Source organism: Mytilus trossulus, chromosome 4 (assembly GCF_036588685.1).
Source record: "Mytilus trossulus isolate FHL-02 chromosome 4, PNRI_Mtr1.1.1.hap1, whole genome shotgun sequence".
Taxonomy (NCBI): Eukaryota; Metazoa; Mollusca; class Bivalvia; order Mytilida; family Mytilidae; genus Mytilus; species Mytilus trossulus.
Window position 1 is genome coordinate 10,721,768 of NC_086376.1, and position 22,837 is coordinate 10,744,604.

The 22,837-nt window shown below is 34.4% G+C and overlaps 1 protein-coding gene across 1 annotated transcript; it reads right to left on the reverse strand.

Annotated features, from left to right (window-relative positions):
• Positions 1-216: 216 nt before the first annotated feature.
• Positions 217-22,836, reverse strand: LOC134714649 (charged multivesicular body protein 7-like). The gene is made up of 10 exons (XM_063576072.1): positions 22,485-22,836; positions 20,541-20,721; positions 18,424-18,615; positions 17,496-17,566; positions 17,001-17,063; positions 6,490-6,535; positions 6,080-6,199; positions 5,099-5,197; positions 3,617-3,782; positions 217-910 (listed from the first exon to the last, which is right to left on the reverse strand). The coding sequence occupies exons 1-10, from the start codon at positions 22,739-22,741 to the stop codon at positions 582-584; spliced, it is 1,524 nt and encodes a 507-aa protein (XP_063432142.1). The 5' UTR covers positions 22,742-22,836; the 3' UTR covers positions 217-581.
• Position 22,837: the final 1 nt, after the last annotated feature.

A 22,837-nucleotide genomic window follows, 5' to 3' on the forward strand; every position in this document is an offset into this window, starting at 1 on the left:
GAGAGATGAACCTGAAAACCCATCACATGGTATAGCTAACTAATATAAACCTTGAAACCAAATTTCAGAAATCCTTATGAAGTAAAGTTCCTGTGAAAAATGTGGCAAAAAAATATTTATGGGAAGGACAGACGTATGAATGGACTGACAGACAAACAGCCAGAGATTTAACAGTTACATTTATAAAGGGGCATAACTCTAGAAATGTTGGAACAATAACAATAAAATACTTTTATTAATTTTTCACATCCATAAAAACATAAGAATACATGTATATGATAAAAATCATAAATAAAATAATTCATAAATTCAATTAAAACAAAATGTGCAGAAAATAGAATTTTCTCTGTATTTACATCATAAATCAGATAAACATCACTCGGGCAACATTAGTTTATTATATTACATGATAAAAATACTACATTGCTCTAGCTTTGAAATTTCATAGTTTAAGTTATCCAACATATAAAATGTAAAATTATACAGCACCCATTTTGTACGAAAGACAACATAACCATTTCTTTGTAGTTTATTCTATATTTCAAATAGATTAGAAAGTTAAAAAAAACATCCTCAATTTGTCATGAATCTAGACATGCTTCCTTTTTATTGGTATTAACATTAGGTATAAAAGTTGGAACATCTGGCAGTTCTAATGATAAATCAATTTCACCCGTGTTTATACCATCTACCATAGGGGATTGCTTATGCAAGTTACTTTCTGATATCTGTGGTGACTTTGGTGTTCTGTTTGGACTGGGTAATTTTTGTGGTGATGTTCCTGGAGTAATTGAAAACTTTTGCGGTGATACAGATGCTGTAATTCCTGTAGAAGGAACTCCTTCTGGAGTCTGGAATGGTGATACAGGCTTATCTGTAGTAGCTGATGGAACTGTAGGTAAATGTAAATCTGAAATCACAAAGTACACGTCAATTGTATTTACATGATTGAAAATTTGCATGCATCTTCAAGTTAATAAGTAACAAATTAATATAATTGTTTTATTTGAATGATGGTGTTAATATTGTTTGCTCCTTGTTGAATGTACATTGTATTTAGACTTTAGAGGAGCAAAAGATGTCGCCACTCCCATGTCATGGCCATGACATGACAAATGTAAAACAATTTAAACGAGAAAATGTACAGCCTAACCTATGTATAGAATAATAAATGAAAAACAAATATGTAACACAGCAACAAATGATAATCACTGAATTTGGACAGGCACATGGAGAATGTAGTAGGGTTAAACTAGTTAGATGGTGTCAAACCCTCCCCCTAACTTGGAAATGTGGTGTAATAGTACAGCATATTAATAAAGTTTTTGAACTATAAAAATCAGTTGAAAAGTCTTTACTTATTAGCTGATGGATACAAATAGAAATATATCTAACAAAAAAAAGTGAATTTGGATGGGCACTTACACATCCTAGCAACATAAAGACACTTCTGAGAATATTCACAGTAACTGACAAATAACTTTGAGTTAAGATCTTACATATAGGCTATTTAATTCAATTTTATTCATTGGAGTTTACATGCAAAGAAAAACCCATGAATTATTCATAAATTGGACTGAACTGACAACACTAATTATTTGCATTTGCAAGAAGCTTAGTGTAGTGTAGGAAAATTACAGAATAAAAACCATAATGAACATTTACATGAATATTGTGAACCTCCTTATACATCTAGGTCTGTTTTATAAGAAGTTTGAAAACTAGCTGTTTAAATAGCTTATTGTTGACATGTTTACTTACTGTTTTCATTTGATCTGGTCATTACAAATCTATTTCATGATTACTTACAGATTGAAAACATCAAATATATATAAGTTTTGGTGTTGAACATTCTTTGTAAGTTGTAATTGAGGATATAATAGGGTTTTGATTTCTTCATTTATAAATAGAAAACAGTTATATTGAACAGTTGGAATTCAAAAATATAAAGGAGTAAGTTCAGAAAGACCCCTTTTTGGCCCCAAAATGTAGCAGTTTTAGAAAATTGTGAAAATGTAATCGTTAAGATATTTATTGAAAAGAAGCTTCTGCTACATAAATATGGGCTGTTTTTGACAATGCAATGCACATATATTGGGTACTAGCATCACTGAGTCATGCGAAATTACTGAAATCTCCACAATTTTAGCATTTTAGTTAAATTTTAGACGGTTTCCGTCTCATATGAAAGTGGCCGCATTCCTGTTCATTCATAATATTAAAATCTAAGTTGTATATGATACACAATATATATAATGGTTGAGGATGAACAGGGATGTGTCCACTTTCATTTTTGACAAAAACTATCTGAAAAGTGATGATTTTTGGCATATTTGACAGATTTTTCATATTTAAGCTTGAATCGGAGCATTTATGATGTCTTAATAGGGTAAAAATGTTCACATAAACTAATTGAATCAATTGAAAAAGACATTCAAGTTTTTAAAAAGTGTCTAAAATATTTCGTTAGATGAACTTGAAAATTGAGGCCGGAATCGGCCCTTACCGGACCGGACCTACTCCTTTAACCTTTAACTTTATTAAAATATCCTATGGTCTTATCTTAATGCTAAACAAAAATGTGTCACTAGTACACGGATGCCCCATCTGCACTATCATTTTCTATGTTCAGTTGACTGTGAAAATGGGGTAAAATCTCTAATTTGGATTTAAAATTAGAAAGATTATATCGTAAGGAACATGTGTATAAAGTTTCAAGTTGATTGGACTCAACTTCATCAAAAACTTTAACATGAAGCAGGACAGATGAACAGACGGACAAACAAACAAATGGACAGATGAATGAACAGGCGCACAGACCAGAAAACATAATGCCCATAACTGGGGCATAAAAATTTAATAAATAAACAATTAAATGATGAAATGCAATTTAATCTGTTTTCAATGCAATTAGGTAACTGTTATTTGTTTAAAGACTTTTTAACTATCATTTGAGTTGAACTTATTTAGACTTGTCCATGTCCGGGTAATTAGGCTTTTGAAAGTTTTTTTTGGTGTATTTTTTTAAATTTTTTTGATGGTTTGTAAGTCAGCAGAATTTCAATCATTAAGTTAGTACTGACATTTAAAGACTTATTCAGAACTATTAGTTTACAAAATCTATGAAAGAAATATATAATGATGAAACTTATTTATGATCAGTGAATGGTATCAAGGAGAATATATTTCTGTACTTGGCAAAGTAAATGATGCCATCATAAACGTAAATAATATCATTACATCATAACATCATAACTTTGATTTTTTTTTCATTGACGCTAAGAACTTAAAATATCACTCCACCAGAGATAACTGGTATCACAATTTCAATACAAGCATTGTAGATTTTTAACTGCCATGGCATATAAGGATTAGTATGTTGTATCTTTATATATCTATTCTAACTTTTTTACTTAGATTGTGCAGGCCCAATGCCATGAATTTTTAAGGGGGTTACATCAACTCGAGACAAATGAAATATCAACTTTAATAATCCAAGTTCATATAAAACAATGACTTTAAAAGTGCTTATTTGTTTTCAAAAGGGATTTGTGTGAACAGCTGGAACCTCCTTCCCCATGGCCTGCTGTGTAGGTTTCTATTGAACCATTTATACCTGTTAATCCACTAATTATGTCATCTATCAATAATTCTGAATCTTTCTCCTTTACTTCGTCTCTCATGATATCTTCTAATTCTGCCTCTAGTTCTTCCCTACTAATGTCAAGACCTGAAGGTCCAGAACAAATCTGGTCTTGTATCTCTGCTTGCTGTTCTAATACCTATATAAACAAATGATTTATTAGACATTTATAGATTTAATTGATGATAAAGTTCAATACTATATTTTGTTGAAGAGAAAGCTATAAAAATTATGTGTAAAAAGGTTCTGAAATAAATATTCAACAATGGCCCTTTATATAATTGCTTTCACAAAAATACCCATGACCAAATTTGTTAAAAAAAGGAAATATGCCTTTTTTGTTCTTAATTTAGACAAGAGTGCACACACTGAAATGTCTCGCCTTCTTTACTAATCATTGATATTATGTTGATAGTCCTAAGTATAAAGCTTTATTACAACTGTCACATAAACTTAACAGTAACCAAGATAGCTAAACAAAGACCAATGAACCATGAAAATGAGGTGAAAGTCAGATGAACCATGCCAGGCAGACATGTACAGCCAACAATGCTTCCATACAACAAATATAATTGACCTATTTAAGAAAAATAGACCAAAACACAAAAACTTAAAAATGTGCAATGAACCGTGAAATTGAGGTCATGGTCAAATAAAACCTGCGGGACTGACATATAGATCATAATATATTTCCATACACCAAATATAGTTGACCTTTGGCATATATAATATGAGATAAAAAGACCAAAACTTAAAAACTAAACTTTGACCATTGAACCATGAAAATGAGGTCAAGGTCAGATGACATCTGCCCCCTAGACATGTAAACCTTACAATCATTCCATACACCAAATATAGTAGACCTATTGCATATAGTATAAGAAAAACAGACCAAAACACAAAAACTTAACTATAACCACTGAACCATGAAAATGAGGTCAAGGTCAGATGACACCTGCCAGTTGGACATGTACACCTTACAGTCCTTCCATACACCGAATATACTAGACCTATTGCTTATCGTATCTGAGATATGGACTTGACCACCAAAACTTAACCTTGTTCACTGATCCATGAAATGAGGTTGAGGTCAAGTGAAAACTGTCTGACGGGCATGAGGACCTTGCAAGGTACCCACATACCAAATATAGTTATCCAATTACTTATAATAAGAGAGAATTTAACATTACAAAAAATTTTAACTTTTTTTCAAGTAATCACTGGACCATGAAAATGAGGTCAAGGACATTGGACATGTGAGTGACAGAAAGTTCGTAACATGAGGCATCTATATACAAAGTATGAAGCATCCAGGTCTTCTACCTTTTAAAATATAAAGCTTTTAAGAAGTGAGCTAACACCGCCGCCGTTGCCGCCGCCGTAGCCGCTGGATCACTATCCCTATGTCGAGCTTTCTGCAACAAAAAATGTAGGCTCGACAAAAATGATATATACCTCAGCTAGTTCATCCATTACATTTGCAATGTGGTCTGTTGATGTTTTCCCTGTCAATGATTTCAGTACATGGTTCCCTGATTCTAATGCTTTCACAACCTGTTGCAAAAGACAAAATTTCTGAGACAATTTTCATAGAAAACAAATCTCATCTCTTAAATCAGGAGAAATTCAATAATGAATTAATATGTTTTCTTTCCAGTTTTGATCCGTTGCATAATTTTTCTACTTAAATAAATGATGAGAGTGTCCATAGGACACAAATGAAGTCCCCACTTGCATATAATGTTATCAAGAAACATTACTCAAGAACTGTAAAAATGATACTACCCAAATTTGTACTTGATCTGGGGTTTTTGGTACATATAATAAGCATTGTGCGTCAGTTTCATAACATTTGATTGAAGCAAACTAAATTGAAACAGGAAACAAAAAATTCAGCATTTTTTCCATTTTAAAGGAGCATAACTCTAGAACGATAAAATTGACACAACAACAAAAATTCAAACTTGATCTGTGGTTTGTGGTAATAAGCATTGTGTATGATTTTCATAAGATTTGGTTTTGGCATAACAAAATTTGAGAACATAAACCAATTTTTAGATGTACATTTTTACAGTCTACAGACACAAAGACATAGGTAAAACTTTAAGCCCCCTCTTCTAAGGCTGGGGCATAATAAGTTTGAAAAAAACAGATTTGGTAATATCATGATAAATCAATTTGAAGTATAGAATAAAACATAAACCAATATTTCTTGGTAATTCAATTCAAGTTTATAAGTGTTCTTACTTTTATTTGAAATTAAACTATTTTATGACTTAAGTTAATTGTTTCCATAAATAGTTGGTATAATAATCATGATCTTTATTTAAACAAGTTTGTATAGAAAAAGACATGATAGGAGAGAAACATTATAATATCTTATAATATCTAGGTACCCCACAAACACTATGATTCCCAAACCTTATCTAATCTTACCATTTCATCTGACACAGAATGTGATATCTGGTTTAAAATATTGTCTAATATATCCAAAGATCCTGTTAATTTATCTATTCTGCTTTCTATAATTTTCTTTTGTCTTAAACACCTTAATGCCTGAAAAAATAAACCTTTAAATGATTATCTTCTTACACTCAAGATATGATGATGAAATCAATCCTTCAATATTTATAAATACAATGCTGATTTATGCTATATAACTTAGCCTCAAGTTTTATAATCAAACACTTTTTTTTTCAGATTCAAATCTAAAATTTAGTCAATGATCAATTATTTGAATATCTTTAAAGTTCAATATATTTATTTACAACCCAAACCAGCAAGTTTGTTTTCATGTTGAAAATAACTTAATCTTTAAATACCTTTCTGTACTTAGTATCTCTTACCTGAGTTTTACTAGTTTTCTTTAATCTAAGAGCTTCTTTCTTTAATCTATATAAACAATACAAATGTGATTGGATTAAATAATTCTTCAACATACATTAAACTATCTCTGTAACCCATTACTGTCTTGCAATATCTTTTAGCATTTGTGGGCTTATTATATTCTTAACTATTTATTCACTTTCATTGGTGTAAAATTTAGCAGTTTACGTTTATAACAGTAAACTTAAATTTTGGTGGATGCCAATCTGTAGGTATGTCAAAAGTTGTAAAATGGAATTATAGATCCTGTGAATCTGAATTGAATTTCTGTAGAAATAAAGACAAAAATATCTATTAACAAAAAAGGAATGATGGACATACATACAGATACATTATTTATTATTTATAAGTTGTTATTGGCTTTGAACTAGCTTTCAGTAAATGTGAGTGCTCTCAGATCTGTACTATGTGTTACTAGTGTTTTTGTTTATTGTTTTTGTTTTAGGAGGGTTAGGTACCTACAAACATGTTTCTGATCCCAGCCAAAGTCTGTATGTGCCTGTGTCTAGTCAGAAGCCTGTAATTCAGTGGTTATTATTTGTTGCTGTAATGTATGTGCCTGTGTCTAGTCAGAAGCCTGTAATTCAGTGGTTATTATTTGTTGCTGTAATGTATGTGCCTGTGTCTTGTCAGAAGCCTGTAACTCAGTGGTTATTATTTGTTGCTGTAATGTATGTGCCTGTGTCTGGTCAGAAGCCTGTAATTCAGTGGTTATTATTTGTTGCTGTAATGTATGTGCCTGTGTCTGGTCAGAAGCCTGTAATTCAGTGGTTATTATTTGTTGCTGTAATGTATGTGCCTGTGTCTAGTCAGAAGCCTGTAATTCAGTGGTTATTATTTGTTGCTGTAATGTATGTGCCTGTGTCTAGTCAGAAGCCTGTAATTCAGTGGTTATTATTTGTTGCTGTAATGTATGTGCCTGTGTCTGGTCAGAAGCCTGTAATTCAGTGGTTATTATTTGTTGCTGTAATGTATGTGCCTGTGTCTAGTCAGAAGCCTGTAATTCAGTGGTTATTATTTGTTGCTGTAATGTATGTGCCTGTGTATAGTCAGAAGCCTGTAATTCAGTGGTTATTATTTGTTGCTGTAATGTATGTGCCTGTGTCTAGTCAGAAGCCTGTAATTCAGTGGTTATTATTTGTTGCTGTAATGTATGTGCCTGTGTATAGTCAGAAGCCTGTAATTCAGTGGTTATTATTTGTTGCTGTAATGTATGTGCCTGTGTCTAGTCAGAAGCCTGTAATTCAGTGGTTATTATTTGTTGCTGTAATGTATGTGCCTGTGTCTTGTCAGAAGCCTGTAATTCAGTGGTTATTATTTGTTGCTGTAATGTATGTGCCTGTGTCTAGTCAGAAGCCTGTAATTCAGTGGTTATTATTTGTTGCTGTAATGTATGTGCCTGTGTCTAGTCAGAAGCCTGTAATTCAGTGGTTATTATTTGTTGCTGTAATGTATGTGCCTGTGTCTGGTCAGAAGCCTGTAATTCAGTGGTTATTATTTGTTGCTGTAATGTATGTGCCTGTGTCTGGTCAGAAGCCTGTAATTCAGTGGTTATTATCTGTTGCTGTAATGTATGTGTCTGTGTCTAGTCAGAAGCCTGTAATTCAGTGGTTATTATTTGTTGCTGTAATGTATGTGCCTGTGTCTGGTCAGAAGCCTGTAATTCAGTGGTTATTATCTGTTGCTGTAATGTATGTGTCTGTGTCTAGTCAGAAGCCTGTAATTCAGTGGTTATTATTTGTTGCTGTAATGTATGTGCCTGTGTCTAGTCAGAAGCCTGTAATTCAGTGGTTATTATTTGTTACTGTAATGTTTGTGCCTGTGTCTGGTCAGAAGCCTGTAATGCAGTGGTTATTATTTGTTGCTGTAATGTATGTGCCTGTGTCTGGTCAGAAGCCTGTAATTCAGTGGTTATTATTTGTTGCTGTAATGTATGTGCCTGTGTCTAGTCAGAAGCCTGTAATTCAGTGGTTATTATTTGTTGCTGTAATGTATGTGCCTGTGTCTAGTCAGAAGCCTGTAATTCAGTGGTTATTATTTGTTGCTGTAATGTATGTGCCTGTGTCTGGTCAGAAGCCTGTAATTCAGTGGTTATTATCTGTTGCTGTAATGTATGTGTCTGTGTCTAGTCAGAAGCCTGTAATTCAGTGGTTATTATTTGTTGCTGTAATGTATGTGCCTGTGTCTAGTCAGAAGCCTGTAATTCAGTGGTTATTATTTGTTACTGTAATGTTTGTGCCTGTGTCTGGTCAGAAGCCTGTAATGCAGTGGTTATTATTTGTTGCTGTAATGTATGTGCCTGTGTCTGGTCAGAAGCCTGTAATTCAGTGGTTATTATTTGTTGCTGTAATGTATGTGCCTGTGTCTGGTCAGAAGCCTGTAATTCAGTGGTTATTATTTGTTGCTGTAATGTATGTGTCTGTGTCTGGTCAGAAGCCTGTAATTCAGTGGTTATTATTTGTTGCTGTAATGTATGTGCCTGTGTCTGGTCAGAAGCCTGTAATTCAGTGGTTATTATTTGTTGCTGTAATGTATGTGCCTGTGTCTAGTCAGAAGCCTGTAATTCAGTGGTTATTATTTGTTGCTGTAATGTATGTGCCTGTGTCTAGACAGAAGCCTGTAATTCAGTGGTTATTATTTGTTGCTGTAATGTATGTGCCTGTGTCTAGTCAGAAGCCTGTAATTCAGTGGTTATTATTTGTTGCTGTAATGTTTGTGCCTGTGTCTGGTCAGAAGCCTGTAATTCTGTGGTTATTATTTGTTGCTGTAATGTATGTGCCTGTGTCTAGTCAGAAGCCTGTAATTCTGTGGTTATCATTTGTTGCTGTAATGTATGTGCCTGTGTCTAGTCAGAAGCCTGTAATTCTGTGGTTATCATTTGTTGCTGTAATGTATGTGCCTGTGTCTAGTCAGATGCCTGTAATTCAGTGGTTATTATTTGTTGCTGTAATGTATGTGCCTGTGTCTGGTCAGAAGCCTGTAATTCTGTGGTTATCATTTGTTGCTGTAATGTATGTGCCTGTGTCTAGTCAGAAGCCTGTAATTCAGTGGTTATCATTTGTTGCTGTAATGTATGTGCCTGTGTCTAGTCAGATGCCTGTAATTCAGTGGTTATTATTTGTTGCTGTAATGTATGTGCCTGTGTCTGGTCAGAAGCCTGTAATTCAGTGGTTATTATTTGTTGCTGTAATGTATTTGCCTGTGTCTAGTCAGAAGCCTGTAATCCAGTGGTTATTATTTGTTACTGTAATGTATGTGCCTGTGTCTAGTCAGAAGCCTGTAATTCAGTGGTTATTATTTGTTGCTGTAATGTATGTGCCTGTGTCTAGTCAGAAGCTTGTAATTCAGTGGTTATTATTTGTTGCTGTAATGTATGTGCCTGTGTCTAGTCAGAAGCTTGTAATTCAGTGGTTATTATTTGTTGCTGTAATGTATGTGCCTGTGTCTAGTCAGAAGCCTGTAATTCTGTGGTTATCATTTGTTGCTGTAATGTATGTGCCTGTGTCTAGTCAGAAGCCTGTAATTCAGTGGTTATTATTTGTTGCTGTAATGTATGTGCCTGTGTCTGGTCAGAAGCCTGTAATTCTGTGGTTATCATTTGTTGCTGTAATGTATGTGCCTGTGTCTAGTCAGAAGCCTGTAATTCAGTGGTTATTATTTGTTGCTGTAATGTATGTGCCTGTGTCTGGTCAGAAGCCTGTAATTCAGTGGTTATTAATTGTTGCTGTAATGTATGTGCCTGTGTCTGGTCAGAAGCCTGTAATTCAGTGGTTATTATTTGTTGCTGTAATGTATGTGCCTGTGTCTGGTCAGAAGCCTGTAATTCAGTGGTTATTATTTGTTGCTGTAATGTATGTGCCTGTGTCTGGTCAGAAGCCTGTAATTCAGTGGTTATTATTTGTTGCTGTAATGTATGTGCCTGTGTCTGGTCAGAAGCCTGTAATTCAGTGGTTATTATTTGTTGCTGTAATGTATGTGCCTGTGTCTGGTCAGAAGCCTGTAATTCTGTGGTTATTATTTGTTGCTGTAATGTATGTGCCTGTGTCTAGTCAGAAGCCTGTAATTGGGTGGTTATTATTTGTTGCTGTAATGTATGTGCCTGTGTCTGGTCAGAAGCCTGTAATTCAGTGGTTATTATTTGTTGCTGTAATGTATGTGCCTGTGTCTAGTCAGAAGCCTGTAATTCAGTGGTTATTGTTTGTTGCTGTAATGTTTGTGCCTGTGTCTAGTCAGAAGCCTGTAATTCAGTGGTTATTATTTGTTGCTGTAATGTATGTGCCTGTGTCTAGTCAGAAGCCTGTAATTCAGTGGTTATTATTTGTTGCTGTAATGTTTGTGCCTGTGTCTGGTCAGAAGCCTGTAATTAGGTGGTTATTATTTGTTGCTGTAATGTATGTGCCTGTGTCTAGTCAGAAGCCTGTAATTCTGTGGTTATTATTTGTTGCTGTAATGTATGTGCCTGTGTCTGGTCAGAAGCCTGTAATTCAGTGGTTATTATTTGTTGCTGTAATGTATGTGCCTGTGTCTGGTCAGAAGCCTGTAATTCAGTGGTTATTATTTGTTGCTGTAATGTATGTGCCTGTGTCTGGTCAGAAGCCTGTAATTCAGTGGTTATTATTTGTTGCTGTAATGTATGTGCCTGTGTCTAGTCAGAAGCCTGTAATTCAGTGGTTATTATTTGTTGCTGTAATGTATGTGCCTGTGTCTAGTCAGAAGCCTGTAATTCTGTGGTTATTATTTGTTGCTGTAATGTATGTGTGCCTGTGTCTAGTCAGAAGCCTGTAATTCAGTGGTTATTGTTTGTTGCTGTAATGTATGTGCCTGTGTCTAGTCAGAAGCCTGTAATTCAGTGGTTATTATTTGTTGCTGTAATGTATGTGCCTGTGTCTAGTCAGAAGCCTGTAATTCTGTGGTTATCATTTGTTGCTGTAATGTATGTGCCTGTGTCTGGTCAGAAGCCTGTAATTCAGTGGTTATTATTTGTTGCTGTAATGTATGTGCCTGTGTCTAGTCAGAAGCCTGTAATTCTGTGGTTATTATTTGTTGCTGTAATGTATGTGCCTGTGTCTAGTCAGAAGCCTGTAATTCAGTGGTTATTATTTGTTGCTGTAATGTATGTGCCTGTGTCTAGTCAGAAGCCTGTAATTCAGTGGTTATTATTTGTTGCTGTAATGTATGTGCCTGTGTCTAGTCAGAAGCCTGTAATTCAGTGGTTATTATTTGTTGCTGTAATGTATGTGCCTGTGTCTGGTCAGAAGCCTGTAATTCTGTGGTTATTATTTGTTGCTGTAATGTATGTGCCTGTGTCTAGTCAGAAGCCTGTAATTAGGTGGTTATCATTTGTTGCTGTAATGTTTGTGCCTGTGTCTAGTCAGAAGCCTGTAATTAGGTGGTTATCATTTGTTGCTGTAATGTATGTGCCTGTGTCTAGTCAGAAGCCTGTAATTCAGTGGTTATTATTTGTTGCTGTAATGTATGTGCCTGTGTCTGGTCAGAAGCCTGTAATTCAGTGGTTATTATTTGTTGCTGTAATGTATGTGCCTGTGTCTAGTCAGAAGCCTGTAATTCAGTGGTTATCATTTGTTACTGTAATGTATGTGCCTGTGTCTGGTCAGAAGCCTGTAATTCTGTGGTTATTATTTGTTGCTGTAATGTATGTGCCTGTGTCTGGTCAGAAGCCTGTAATTCAGTGGTTATTATTTGTTGCTGTAATGTATGTGCCTGTGTCTAGTCAGAAGCCTGTAATGCAGTGGTTATTATTTGTTGCTGTAATGTATGTGCCTGTGTCTGGTCAGAAGCCTGTAATTCAGTGGTTATTATTTGTTGCTGTAATGTATGTGCCTGTGTCTGGTCAGAAGCCTGTAATTCAGTGGTTATTGTTTGTTGCTGTAATGTTTGTGCCTGTGTCTAGTCAGAAGCCTGTAATTCAGTGGTTATTATTTGTTGCTGTAATGTATGTGCCTGTGTCTAGTCAGAAGCCTGTAATTCAGTGGTTATTATTTGTTGCTGTAATGTATGTGCCTGTGTCTAGTCAGAAGCCTGTAATTCAGTGGTTATTATTTGTTGCTGTAATGTATGTGCCTGTGTCTAGTCAGAAGCCTGTAATTCAGTGGTTATTATTTGTTGCTGTAATGTATGTGCCTGTGTCTAGTCAGAAGCCTGTAATTCAGTGGTTATTATTTGTTGCTGTAATGTATGTGCCTGTGTCTGGTCAGAAGCCTGTAATTCAGTGGTTATTATTTGTTGCTGTAATGTATGTGCCTGTGTCTAGTCAGAAGCCTGTAATTCAGTGGTTATTATTTGTTGCTGTAATGTATGTGCCTGTGTCTAGTCAGAAGCCTGTAATTCAGTGGTTATTATTTGTTGCTGTAATGTTTGTGCCTGTGTCTAGTCAGAAGCCTGTAATTCAGTGGTTATTATTTGTTGCTGTAATGTATGTGCCTGTGTCTAGTCAGAAGCCTGTAATTCAGTGGTTATTGTTTGTTGCTGTAATGTTTGTGCCTGTGTCTAGTCAGAAGCCTGTAATTCAGTGGTTATTATTTGTTGCTGTAATGTATGTGCCTGTGTCTGGTCAGAAGCCTGTAATTCAGTGGTTATTATTTGTTGCTGTAATGTATGTGCCTGTGTCTGGTCAGAAGCCTGTAATTCTGTGGTTATTATTTGTTGCTGTAATGTATGTGCCTGTGTCTAGTCAGAAGCCTGTAATTAGGTGGTTATCATTTGTTGCTGTAATGTATGTGCTTGTGTCTGGTCAGAAGCCTGTAATTCAGTGGTTATTATTTGTTGCTGTAATGTATGTGCCTGTGTCTAGTCAGAAGCCTGTAATTCAGTGGTTATTATTTGTTGCTGTAATGTATGTGCCTGTGTCTAGTCAGATGCCTGTAATTCAGTGGTTATTATTTGTTGCTGTAATGTATGTGCCTGTGTCTAGTCAGATGCCTGTAATTCAGTGGTTATTATTTGTTGCTGTAATGTATGTGCCTGTGTCTGGTCAGAAGCCTGTAATTCAGTGGTTATTAATTGTTGCTGTAATGTATGTGCCTGTGTCTGGTCAGAAGCCTGTAATTCAGTGGTTATTATTTGTTGCTGTAATGTATGTGCCTGTGTCTAGTCAGAAGCCTGTAATTCAGTGGTTATTATTTGTTGCTGTAATGTATGTGCCTGTGTCTAGTCAGAAGCCTGTAATTCAGTGGTTATTATTTGTTGCTGTAATGTATGTGCCTGTGTCTAGTCAGAAGCCTGTAATTCAGTGGTTATTATTTGTTGCTGTAATGTATGTGCCTGTGTCTAGTCAGAAGCCTGTAATTCAGTGGTTATTATTTGTTGCTGTAATGTATGTGCCTGTGTCTAGTCAGAAGCCTGTAATTCAGTGGTTATTATTTGTTGCTGTAATGTATGTGTCTGTGTCTAGTCAGAAGCCTTTAATTCAGTGATTATTATTTGTTGCTGTAATGTATGTGCCTGTGTCTGGTCAGAAGCCTGTAATTCAGTGGTTATTATTTGTTGCTGTAATGTATGTGCCTGTGTCTGGTCAGAAGCCTGTAATTCAGTGGTTATTATTTGTTGCTGTAATGTATGTGCCTGTGTCTAGTCAGAAGCCTGTAATTCAGTGGTTATTATTTGTTGCTGTAATGTATGTGCCTGTGTCTAGTCAGAAGCCTGTAATTCAGTGGTTATTATTTGTTGCTGTAATGTATGTGCCTGTGTCTAGTCAGAAGCCTGTAATTCAGTGGTTATTATTTGTTGCTGTAATGTATGTGCCTGTGTCTAGTCAGAAGCCTGTAATTCAGTGGTTATTATTTGTTGCTGTAATGTATGTGCCTGTGTCTAGTCAGAAGCCTGTAATTCAGTGGTTATTGTTTGTTGCTGTAATGTATGTGCCTGTGTCTAGTCAGAAGCCTGTAATTCAGTGGTTATTATTTGTTGCTGTAATGTATGTGCCTGTGTCTAGTCAGAAGCCTGTAATTCAGTGGTTATTATTTGTTGCTGTAATGTATGTGCCTGTGTCTAGTCAGAAGCCTGTAATTCAGTGGTTATTATTTGTTGCTGTAATGTATGTGCCTGTGTCTAGTCAGAAGCCTGTAATTCAGTGGTTATTATTTGTTGCTGTAATGTATGTGCCTGTGTCTAGTCAGAAGCCTGTAATTCAGTGGTTATTATTTGTTGCTGTAATGTATGTGCCTGTGTCTGGTCAGAAGCCTGTAATTCAGTGGTTATTATTTGTTGCTGTAATGTATGTGCCTGTGTCTAGTCAGAAGCCTTTAATTCAGTGATTATTATTTGTTGCTGTAATGTATGTGCCTGTGTCTAGTCAGAAGCCTGTAATTCAGTGGTTATTATTTGTTGCTGTAATGTATGTGCCTGTGTCTAGTCAGAAGCCTGTAATTCAGTGGTTATTATTTGTTGCTATAATGTATGTGCCTGTGTCTAGTCAGAAGCCTTTAATTCAGTGATTATTATTTGTTGCTGTAATGTATGTGCCTGTGTCTAGTCAGAAGCCTGTAATTCAGTGGTTATTATTTGTTGCTGTAATGTATGTGCCTGTGCCTAGTCAGAAGCCTGTAATTCAGTGGTTATTGTTTGTTGCTGTAATGTATGTGCCTGTGTCTAGTCAGAAGCCTGTAATTCAGTGGTTATTATTTGTTGCTGTAATGTATGTGCCTGTGTCTGGTCAGAAGCCTGTAATTCAGTGGTTATCATTTGTTGCTGTAATGTATGTGCCTGTGTCTGGTCAGAAGCCTGTAATTCAGTGGTTATTATTTGTTGCTGTAATGTATGTGCCTGTGTCTAGTCAGAAGCCTGTAATTCAGTGGTTATTATTTGTTGCTGTTATGTATGTGCCTGTATCTGGTCAGAAGCCTGTAATTCAGTGGTTATTATGTCTGGTCAGAAGCCTGTAATTCAGTGGTTATTATTTGTTGCTGTAATGTATGTGCCTGTGTCTAGTCAGAAGCCTGTAATTCAGTGGTTATTGTTTGTTGCTGTAATGTATGTGCCTGTGTCTAGTCAGAAGCCTGTAATTCAGTGGTTATTATTTGTTGCTGTAATGTATGTGCCTGTGTCTAGTCAGAAGCCTGTAATTCAGTGGTTATTATTTGTTGCTGTAATGTATGTGTCTGTGTCTGGTCAGAAGCCTGTAATTCAGTGGTTATTGTTTGTTGCTGTAATGTATGTGCCTGTGTCTAGTCAGAAGCCTGTAATTCAGTGATTATTATTTGTTGCTGTAATGTATGTGCCTGTGTCTAGTCAGAAGCATGTAATTCAGTGGTTATTATTTGTTGCTGTAATGTATGTGCCTGTGTCTAGTCAGAAGCCTGTAATTCAGTGGTTATTATTTGTTGCTGTAATGTATGTGCCTGTGTCTGGTCAGAAGCCTGTAATTCAGTGGTTATTATTTGTTGCTGTAATGTATGTGCCTGTGTCTAGTCAGAAGCCTGTAATTCAGTGGTTATTGTTTGTTGCTGTAATGTATGTGCCTGTGTCTAGTCAGAAGCCTGTAATTCAGTGGTTATTATTTGTTGCTGTAATGTATGTGCCTGTGTCTAGTCAGAAGCCTGTAATTCAGTGGTTATTGTTTGTTGCTGTAATGTATGTGCCTGTGTCTAGTCAGAAGCCTGTAATTCAGTGGTTATTAGTTGTTGCTGTAATGTATGTGCCTGTGTCTAGTCAGAAGCCTGTAATTCAGTGGTTATTGTTTGTTGCTGTAATGTATGTGCCTGTGTCTAGTCAGAAGCCTGTAATTCAGTGGTTATTATTTGTTGCTGTAATGTATGTGCCTGTGTCTAGTCAGAAGCCTGTAATTCAGTGGTTATTATTTGTTGCTGTAATGTATGTGCCTGTGTCTAGTCAGAAGCCTGTAATTCAGTGGTTATTATGTCTAGTCAGAAGCCTGTAATTCAGTGGTTATTATGTCTAGTCAGAAGCCTGTAATTCAGTTGTTTATTATTTGTTGCTGTAATGTGTGTCATCTGGTATATCATCTATTTTGGGACGTTTATATCTTGCTATTCAGTATTAGTTTTGCACATTGCTGAAGGCAGTATGGTGACTAATAACTGCTTTAATTTTATGTCATTTGGTTTCTTGTGGAGATTAATCTCATTGGCAATCATACCACATCTTCTCAGTTTTGTAATTCATCTGTTTTGTTCACTGTAGAACAAAGAGTTCACAATTACCAAGGTTAAGTAGTTATGAAAATATCACAGGAATAGGTCACATATTAGATAAAAAAAAAAGGTTTATCTTGAAAAAAAAACCACTTGTTACTACAGACAGATAACAACGACAAGTACATAACCATACCATTATATGACCTATATAGTTGTCATATAAAAAGCTCTCTTTTTGAAATCTCTTAGATATTCAGGTATCAGTAATAGCCTAATTAATCAAGATATTTTTACAAGATATACTTTCAAGAGATGTTGTTTTAATATAAATTCCATTAAATATCAGATTTCATACTTACTTGTCAATATCAGATGTCAAAGAATCAACTTTATCTGTTAACATATCTCTTGTCATTTTTATTCTGAAAATTAATAAAACACATATATATATTATAAAGTTAGGAATACATATTAAAGATGAAATGTATTCCAATGTCCTCATTTGGTGCAGTTTCCCTAATTTTGAGAATTTCAGCTTTTGCGAACATTTAAATACCAAAGCTGTTGAAATAATTTACACAATTTTACTTTTACTAAAATAAATGACAGAATTTCAGATGTTACCCTATTTAGTTCTGTTAGCAGCACTAATAAAAATACAATATAAACAAATTCCAGGCCACTCCATTCTTTTATTCATTTTCACTCAAACATGCAAAGAAAAGAAACCCCATATTTTTTTTAAAGACCAGTGCATGTTGGAAGCAAACTATCACTTGTTTTTTTTATTCAGTAAATGATTTAAAGAAAACAATACAGAGCTAACAACAATCTGTAAGCTATTGTATACATACCTGAAAATCTCCATATCCCTTTTAGACACAGGTTTAACTGTTTTGTCTCCTTTGTTAACAAATTTAATGATCTATAAATAAGCATATAAAAAAGTTTGAGACATCCTAGGAAAGTTAACAAACTAATATAAGCAGAAATGGGTTTGGGTAAAGGACACAAAATTTTAACAATTGAACACTCTATAAGAGCAAGGTGGTCAAGAAAAAATCAAGACAAGGGGAAAATGTAGTTTTGTTAATTATTTAAGTTAAAAAAAAAATCCATCTGAATGCCTAAGGGATATTACACTAACTCCAAAAGTCTTTACCTTTACCACTAAATAGTAATAAAAAACAACTTTTTTTAAGTATGTGTATTACTCCTGATTCTAATATGACAACCTATTATTATCAACCAGTATAATCACAAGATATCTACCTTTAGGGCAAATGCAGTAATACACAAAAACGGATGATCTGCATTACGACAAACTTATTTATACTACCAGATATTCTCAATTTTCGACATCAAAACAGTATTGTATGTATAGGGCATTCATGGTTAACAAAATTATCGAATTTGTCCTATTAGATTTGAAATAATTCATGGCAGCCGTAGATATGTTTTCATTTAACCATGCGTTGTGCATTTAAATTTGTATTTTACACCTCGCTACATTCTGGGTAAAATAATCGATTAAAAATGCCCAACCCATTGTTAAATGAAAACAAATATACGGCTGCCATGAATTATTTCTTAATTGATCATGTGTTGTGAGTATTTGCATTTTTGTTAAAGGTTGAGCAGCAAACATCCACATCAAGAATTTAAAGCAGGATATACCTTATGGTAGATTACATCTGCATATATTTTTTTTTATTGCATTTTTCAGATGAGGCTACTTTAAGGTTAAGTGTTTCAATGTATAAATATAATCCTATTACTTACAGTGTGTGTGTTTTCATGATGTACTGTTACTTTCCTCTGTTTGACAAGTTCCTCCAGGATAATGTCAAATTCTGTTTCATTTCCACATAATGACTGACTTTTCTTCCACAACTGACTATATTCTATTACAGAGTCTGTGACTTCACAATACAAACCACACTGATGATCTTGTACAATCTGATCACATTTTCTCTGTAAAATAATATGTTATACCTGTTTACAACACAGTATTACATCACACTACCATACAGACATCAGTTTTCCAGATCTTCTACGTTTTAAAATTTGTTTTGAAATTTTGAAACCTTATAGATAATCTCTAAGGCCACCACTGTCAAACCTATTTTCAAATTTTGCAACATTTGACACAGAGGAGACATTAAAACTGAACTGTCTGTTTTAAGCAGTTTGTAGATATCATGCTGTTAGATCTATATACTGTAAGTTCAGAAATGTTTGCCATTTTTTTTTTTTGTGAAAAATGCGACAAGGTTATAATCGCAAACATTTAATATGTTTAAACTTGCATTTTGAAATTTTGTATATGAATTAAACAGGATTTTTTACAAAATCAAAAAAAATAAAATTGCATTTTAGTGTACACTGATAAAATCGCAATAATAGATGCAAGCAATAAATTCTGAATTTACATAATGGGATTTAAAACAGGTTGATCAAAGAAGATTTCAGTCAGTGCTAGTTGATGCCACTTACTTTTTTTTATTCTTTTAAGCTTTTTCTAAATACATAACATAACATTTGACATGTATGGTTTGGGTGATTATACAAGTTGTTCACAGTTGTAAGTCCTTAGGTTGCTCATTTTTGCTTTTATTTGTTGAAGTTTTTTTATTATATAAAATTATAAAAGTAACAGTGTCTTTTGCTGGCAATCTGTAAACAAGTCATCCATGTGACTGTTATAATGTAAACTGAGTGCCAATAAAATTTATATTAGAAATGATAATCTTTCAAAATAAATTGTTCTTGAAAATTAACAATTTTAACAATTGATCGATATCAAACAAAATTGTTTCATTGTCATCTTTGGGTGCAATAGGTAAATGAAACATACAATGTCGAATCATCAACTCACAGTCCTAACAAAAGATTTTACAACCCTGTAGTCACGGTAGTGTAGTGCAATATTGACAGCGCTATGGAATTGATCATCCCAGATGTTTAATGAGCTCCCGAGGAATGCTATTCCATTTGTCCCACAAAGCATTTACTCAAGCTGACTTTATGATATTGGTGGTGGTTTTCATCGTCTAAACCATGTCAAATCTGATGCAAAATTTGCTCAATCGGACCAAAATCCAGCGAAAAGCATGACTTTTGTCCAAGGCTGGTGCCAAATGTCTAGATATAACCACCACTGATGGTTTTTCATAATAAATGATTTTTGGTCTACAGAATTCGATGTTTACACCAGACGACCTTTTAAATGTCACTAAGAAAAGACTGTGGTGCTCTTTATCAATTTCTGCGCAAATGGTGCTTTACTGAAATTGAACCAAAGGTTATACCGTGACCACCATTGAACTCTTGTGACCTTTAGACAGCCATCTAAGTTGATATCGGACATGTTAAAGACCAAATGGATTGGTCTTGCTGAGCGTTTTTTGCCTTTTGTATCCCGGCATGTAGCTTATCATTAAATGATCCATTTTGGTTGAATTTATGGATGATTTGGGTTATTGAAGAGGCTACAACTTAAGTCTTCTCGTAATTGTATGCTGTGAAAGGCTTCATTGGATCATTCCCAAAACTGCATGTCGCTGGTTGTCAGAAAGTCCTGGCATTTACTCAGATGTTAATTGCAGTTTCTTCACAATAAGTGTTGCGTTTTCATTGGCACTCAGTATACATGTATAAGTAATGTCATTAGTGTATAGAGTCTATTGTCATTAATGTAAATGCTCTGTACCAAGTCAGGAATATGACACTTGTTATCCATTTTTTAGATGTGTTTTAGATTTTGGTTTTGCCATTTGATCATGGACTTTTGTTTGGAATTTTACCCAGAGTTCAGTGTTTTTTGTGATTTCACTTTTTTTATGCTATCAGTTTAGTATCTGCACTGACAAGTGTCTATATTTTAAGAACATACTAACATGTAAAACTTCTATAACAATGTACTTTGTATCTTTGGATTCTGTTTGACTGGAAGACATGTAGTTAATACCCCATTTTACTGGTGTCTTCAGAAATGTATCATATCCCCAAGTAAGCCATGATGGTCTCTGCTTTACTGGTGATGATCCTGAGTTTGACAACATTTTAATAGTATTTGATCTGTAAAATAAAAATAATGGTAGTATAGATTACAACATTTTGTAAAATGGTTGTAGTTCTTGAGAGTTCTCCACTGATTTACAATAGTTTAATTACGAGAATGTGTCCAAAGTACATGGATGCCCCACTCGCACTATCATTTTCCATGTTCAATGGACCGTGAAAATAGAATAAATATAATTAGGCATTAAAATTAGAAAGATCATATCATAGGGAACATGTGTACTAAGTTTCAAGTTGATTGGACTTCAACTTCATCAAAAACTACCTTGACCAAAAACTTTAACCTGAAACTCGCACTTTAATTTCATGTTCAGTGGACCGTGAAATTGGGGTCAAAAGTTTAATTTGGCTTTAGAATTAGAAAGATCATATCATAAGGAACATGTGAACTAAAAACTTTAACCTGAAGCGGGACAGACAGATGGACAAACGGACGCACAGGCCAGAAAACATAATGCCCTTCTTCTAGCGTAGGTGGGGCATAAAAATAAATAAGAAAGATGTTGGTAGGTACTGAAGGGACCAGAATTCCCACAGTATTATAAAAAATTCCTAAAGATAACACTACAGTCATGTCTGGTAATTCTGCTCGTCCAATAACTCTAACCCCTTTACTTCCTTGTGCATCTCTTCCAAAAATACTTTTGCTCTGCGATTTTATTTCAACTTTGAATAAAACCATTTGCTTACATCATCTAAATCAAAGGGAGACAAAGCAATTTGAAATACTGTAGAAATTCAAAATAACATATAAATAATAATATTAATTTTGAAGTTTCTATTTCTTCATTATCTTTATCATGTTTAATATATATGATAAAGTTTGTCACAAACTAACTGTATCATGGTGATTTTTTTTTTTTCGATTTAAAAAGATATAAAATAAAATATTTTGACTCTGACATTCTGAAATAATATTGTAGGTTAAATTAAAACCAAAAAATACTACTAGTATCCACTTTAAACCTATTGTCAAGGATTTTGGTGTTTCTAAACTACATTCATGACATTTCAAGACTGAATGATGGCATTTTTTATGACAAGACTATAAACTGTGCTATTGACATTTTGGGTTAACATATCTTATATTTCTATTTCACCAATTTCTTTTTGACTTGATTCTATTTTTTTATTATCATCTGGAATTCCTTTTTTAGCCATCTTAGTGGACCATTTCCTAACTTTCATGTTCCCTCCATACATAAAATCTTCTATTTTTCCTTATGAGAAAGTGATCAAATGTTGCATTTCTATAAGGTTCATTTACTTCATTAATTATTTTTAACAGTAAATACTTATAAAAACACCTATTGTTATTATGTAAACATCTATTGAAATGTTTTTGTTGGCATTCAAGGAATTGCTACCATACAAAATGTTGGCATTCAAGGAATTGCTACCATACAAAATGTTGGCATTCAAGGAAGACACCCTTTTTTTATACATCATCAAATCCTTAGGTGAGGGTCTCATTGGGGTCTAAGCGTGACGTGGGATTGGTGATTTTTTGTAAGAGTGACATGTGAAAGTCAAATTATTGTGCCGTGAAAACGAAAATGAAGTCCAGCAGGACACGGGGAAATTATAAAAAAAAATGGGAATCGCTTACATAGTATAAGCATTATGGAAATCTGACAAAACAGTAAGCGGGATCTTGGATCAGAACCTTCAAATGAAGCCCCCTTAGGAGATGCGATTTATCAGACTGCATCGTATGTATTAAGGAAAGAAAACTTTTGCATTCAGGCTTTAAAACAAACCTTAAAAGATCTTCTAACACAACATCAAGGCAAAGTGGGACTTTTCGATCCCTTGAAAATTTTATCTGTAAAGAATTTAAATCAATTATGGAAGTAAGACTGCATCGGCTTTCATCCAAAATTAACTGCGACCAAAATGACATTTTTTGTTTCCATGATGAGGGATTTAATGATTTCTCTCTGAATGGTGCAAATAACACAGACATTCTCGTGTCATCACTCCATACAGCTGGTAGGTTGGTCGCTTGACTTTCCATTTTTTAAACCGAAAGTTAAAGCCAGAAAAAAACTCAATGTCAAATAATTTCTTGGTTTCAAAGTTTTAATGTCGCATTTTCAAACGCTTGATTAAC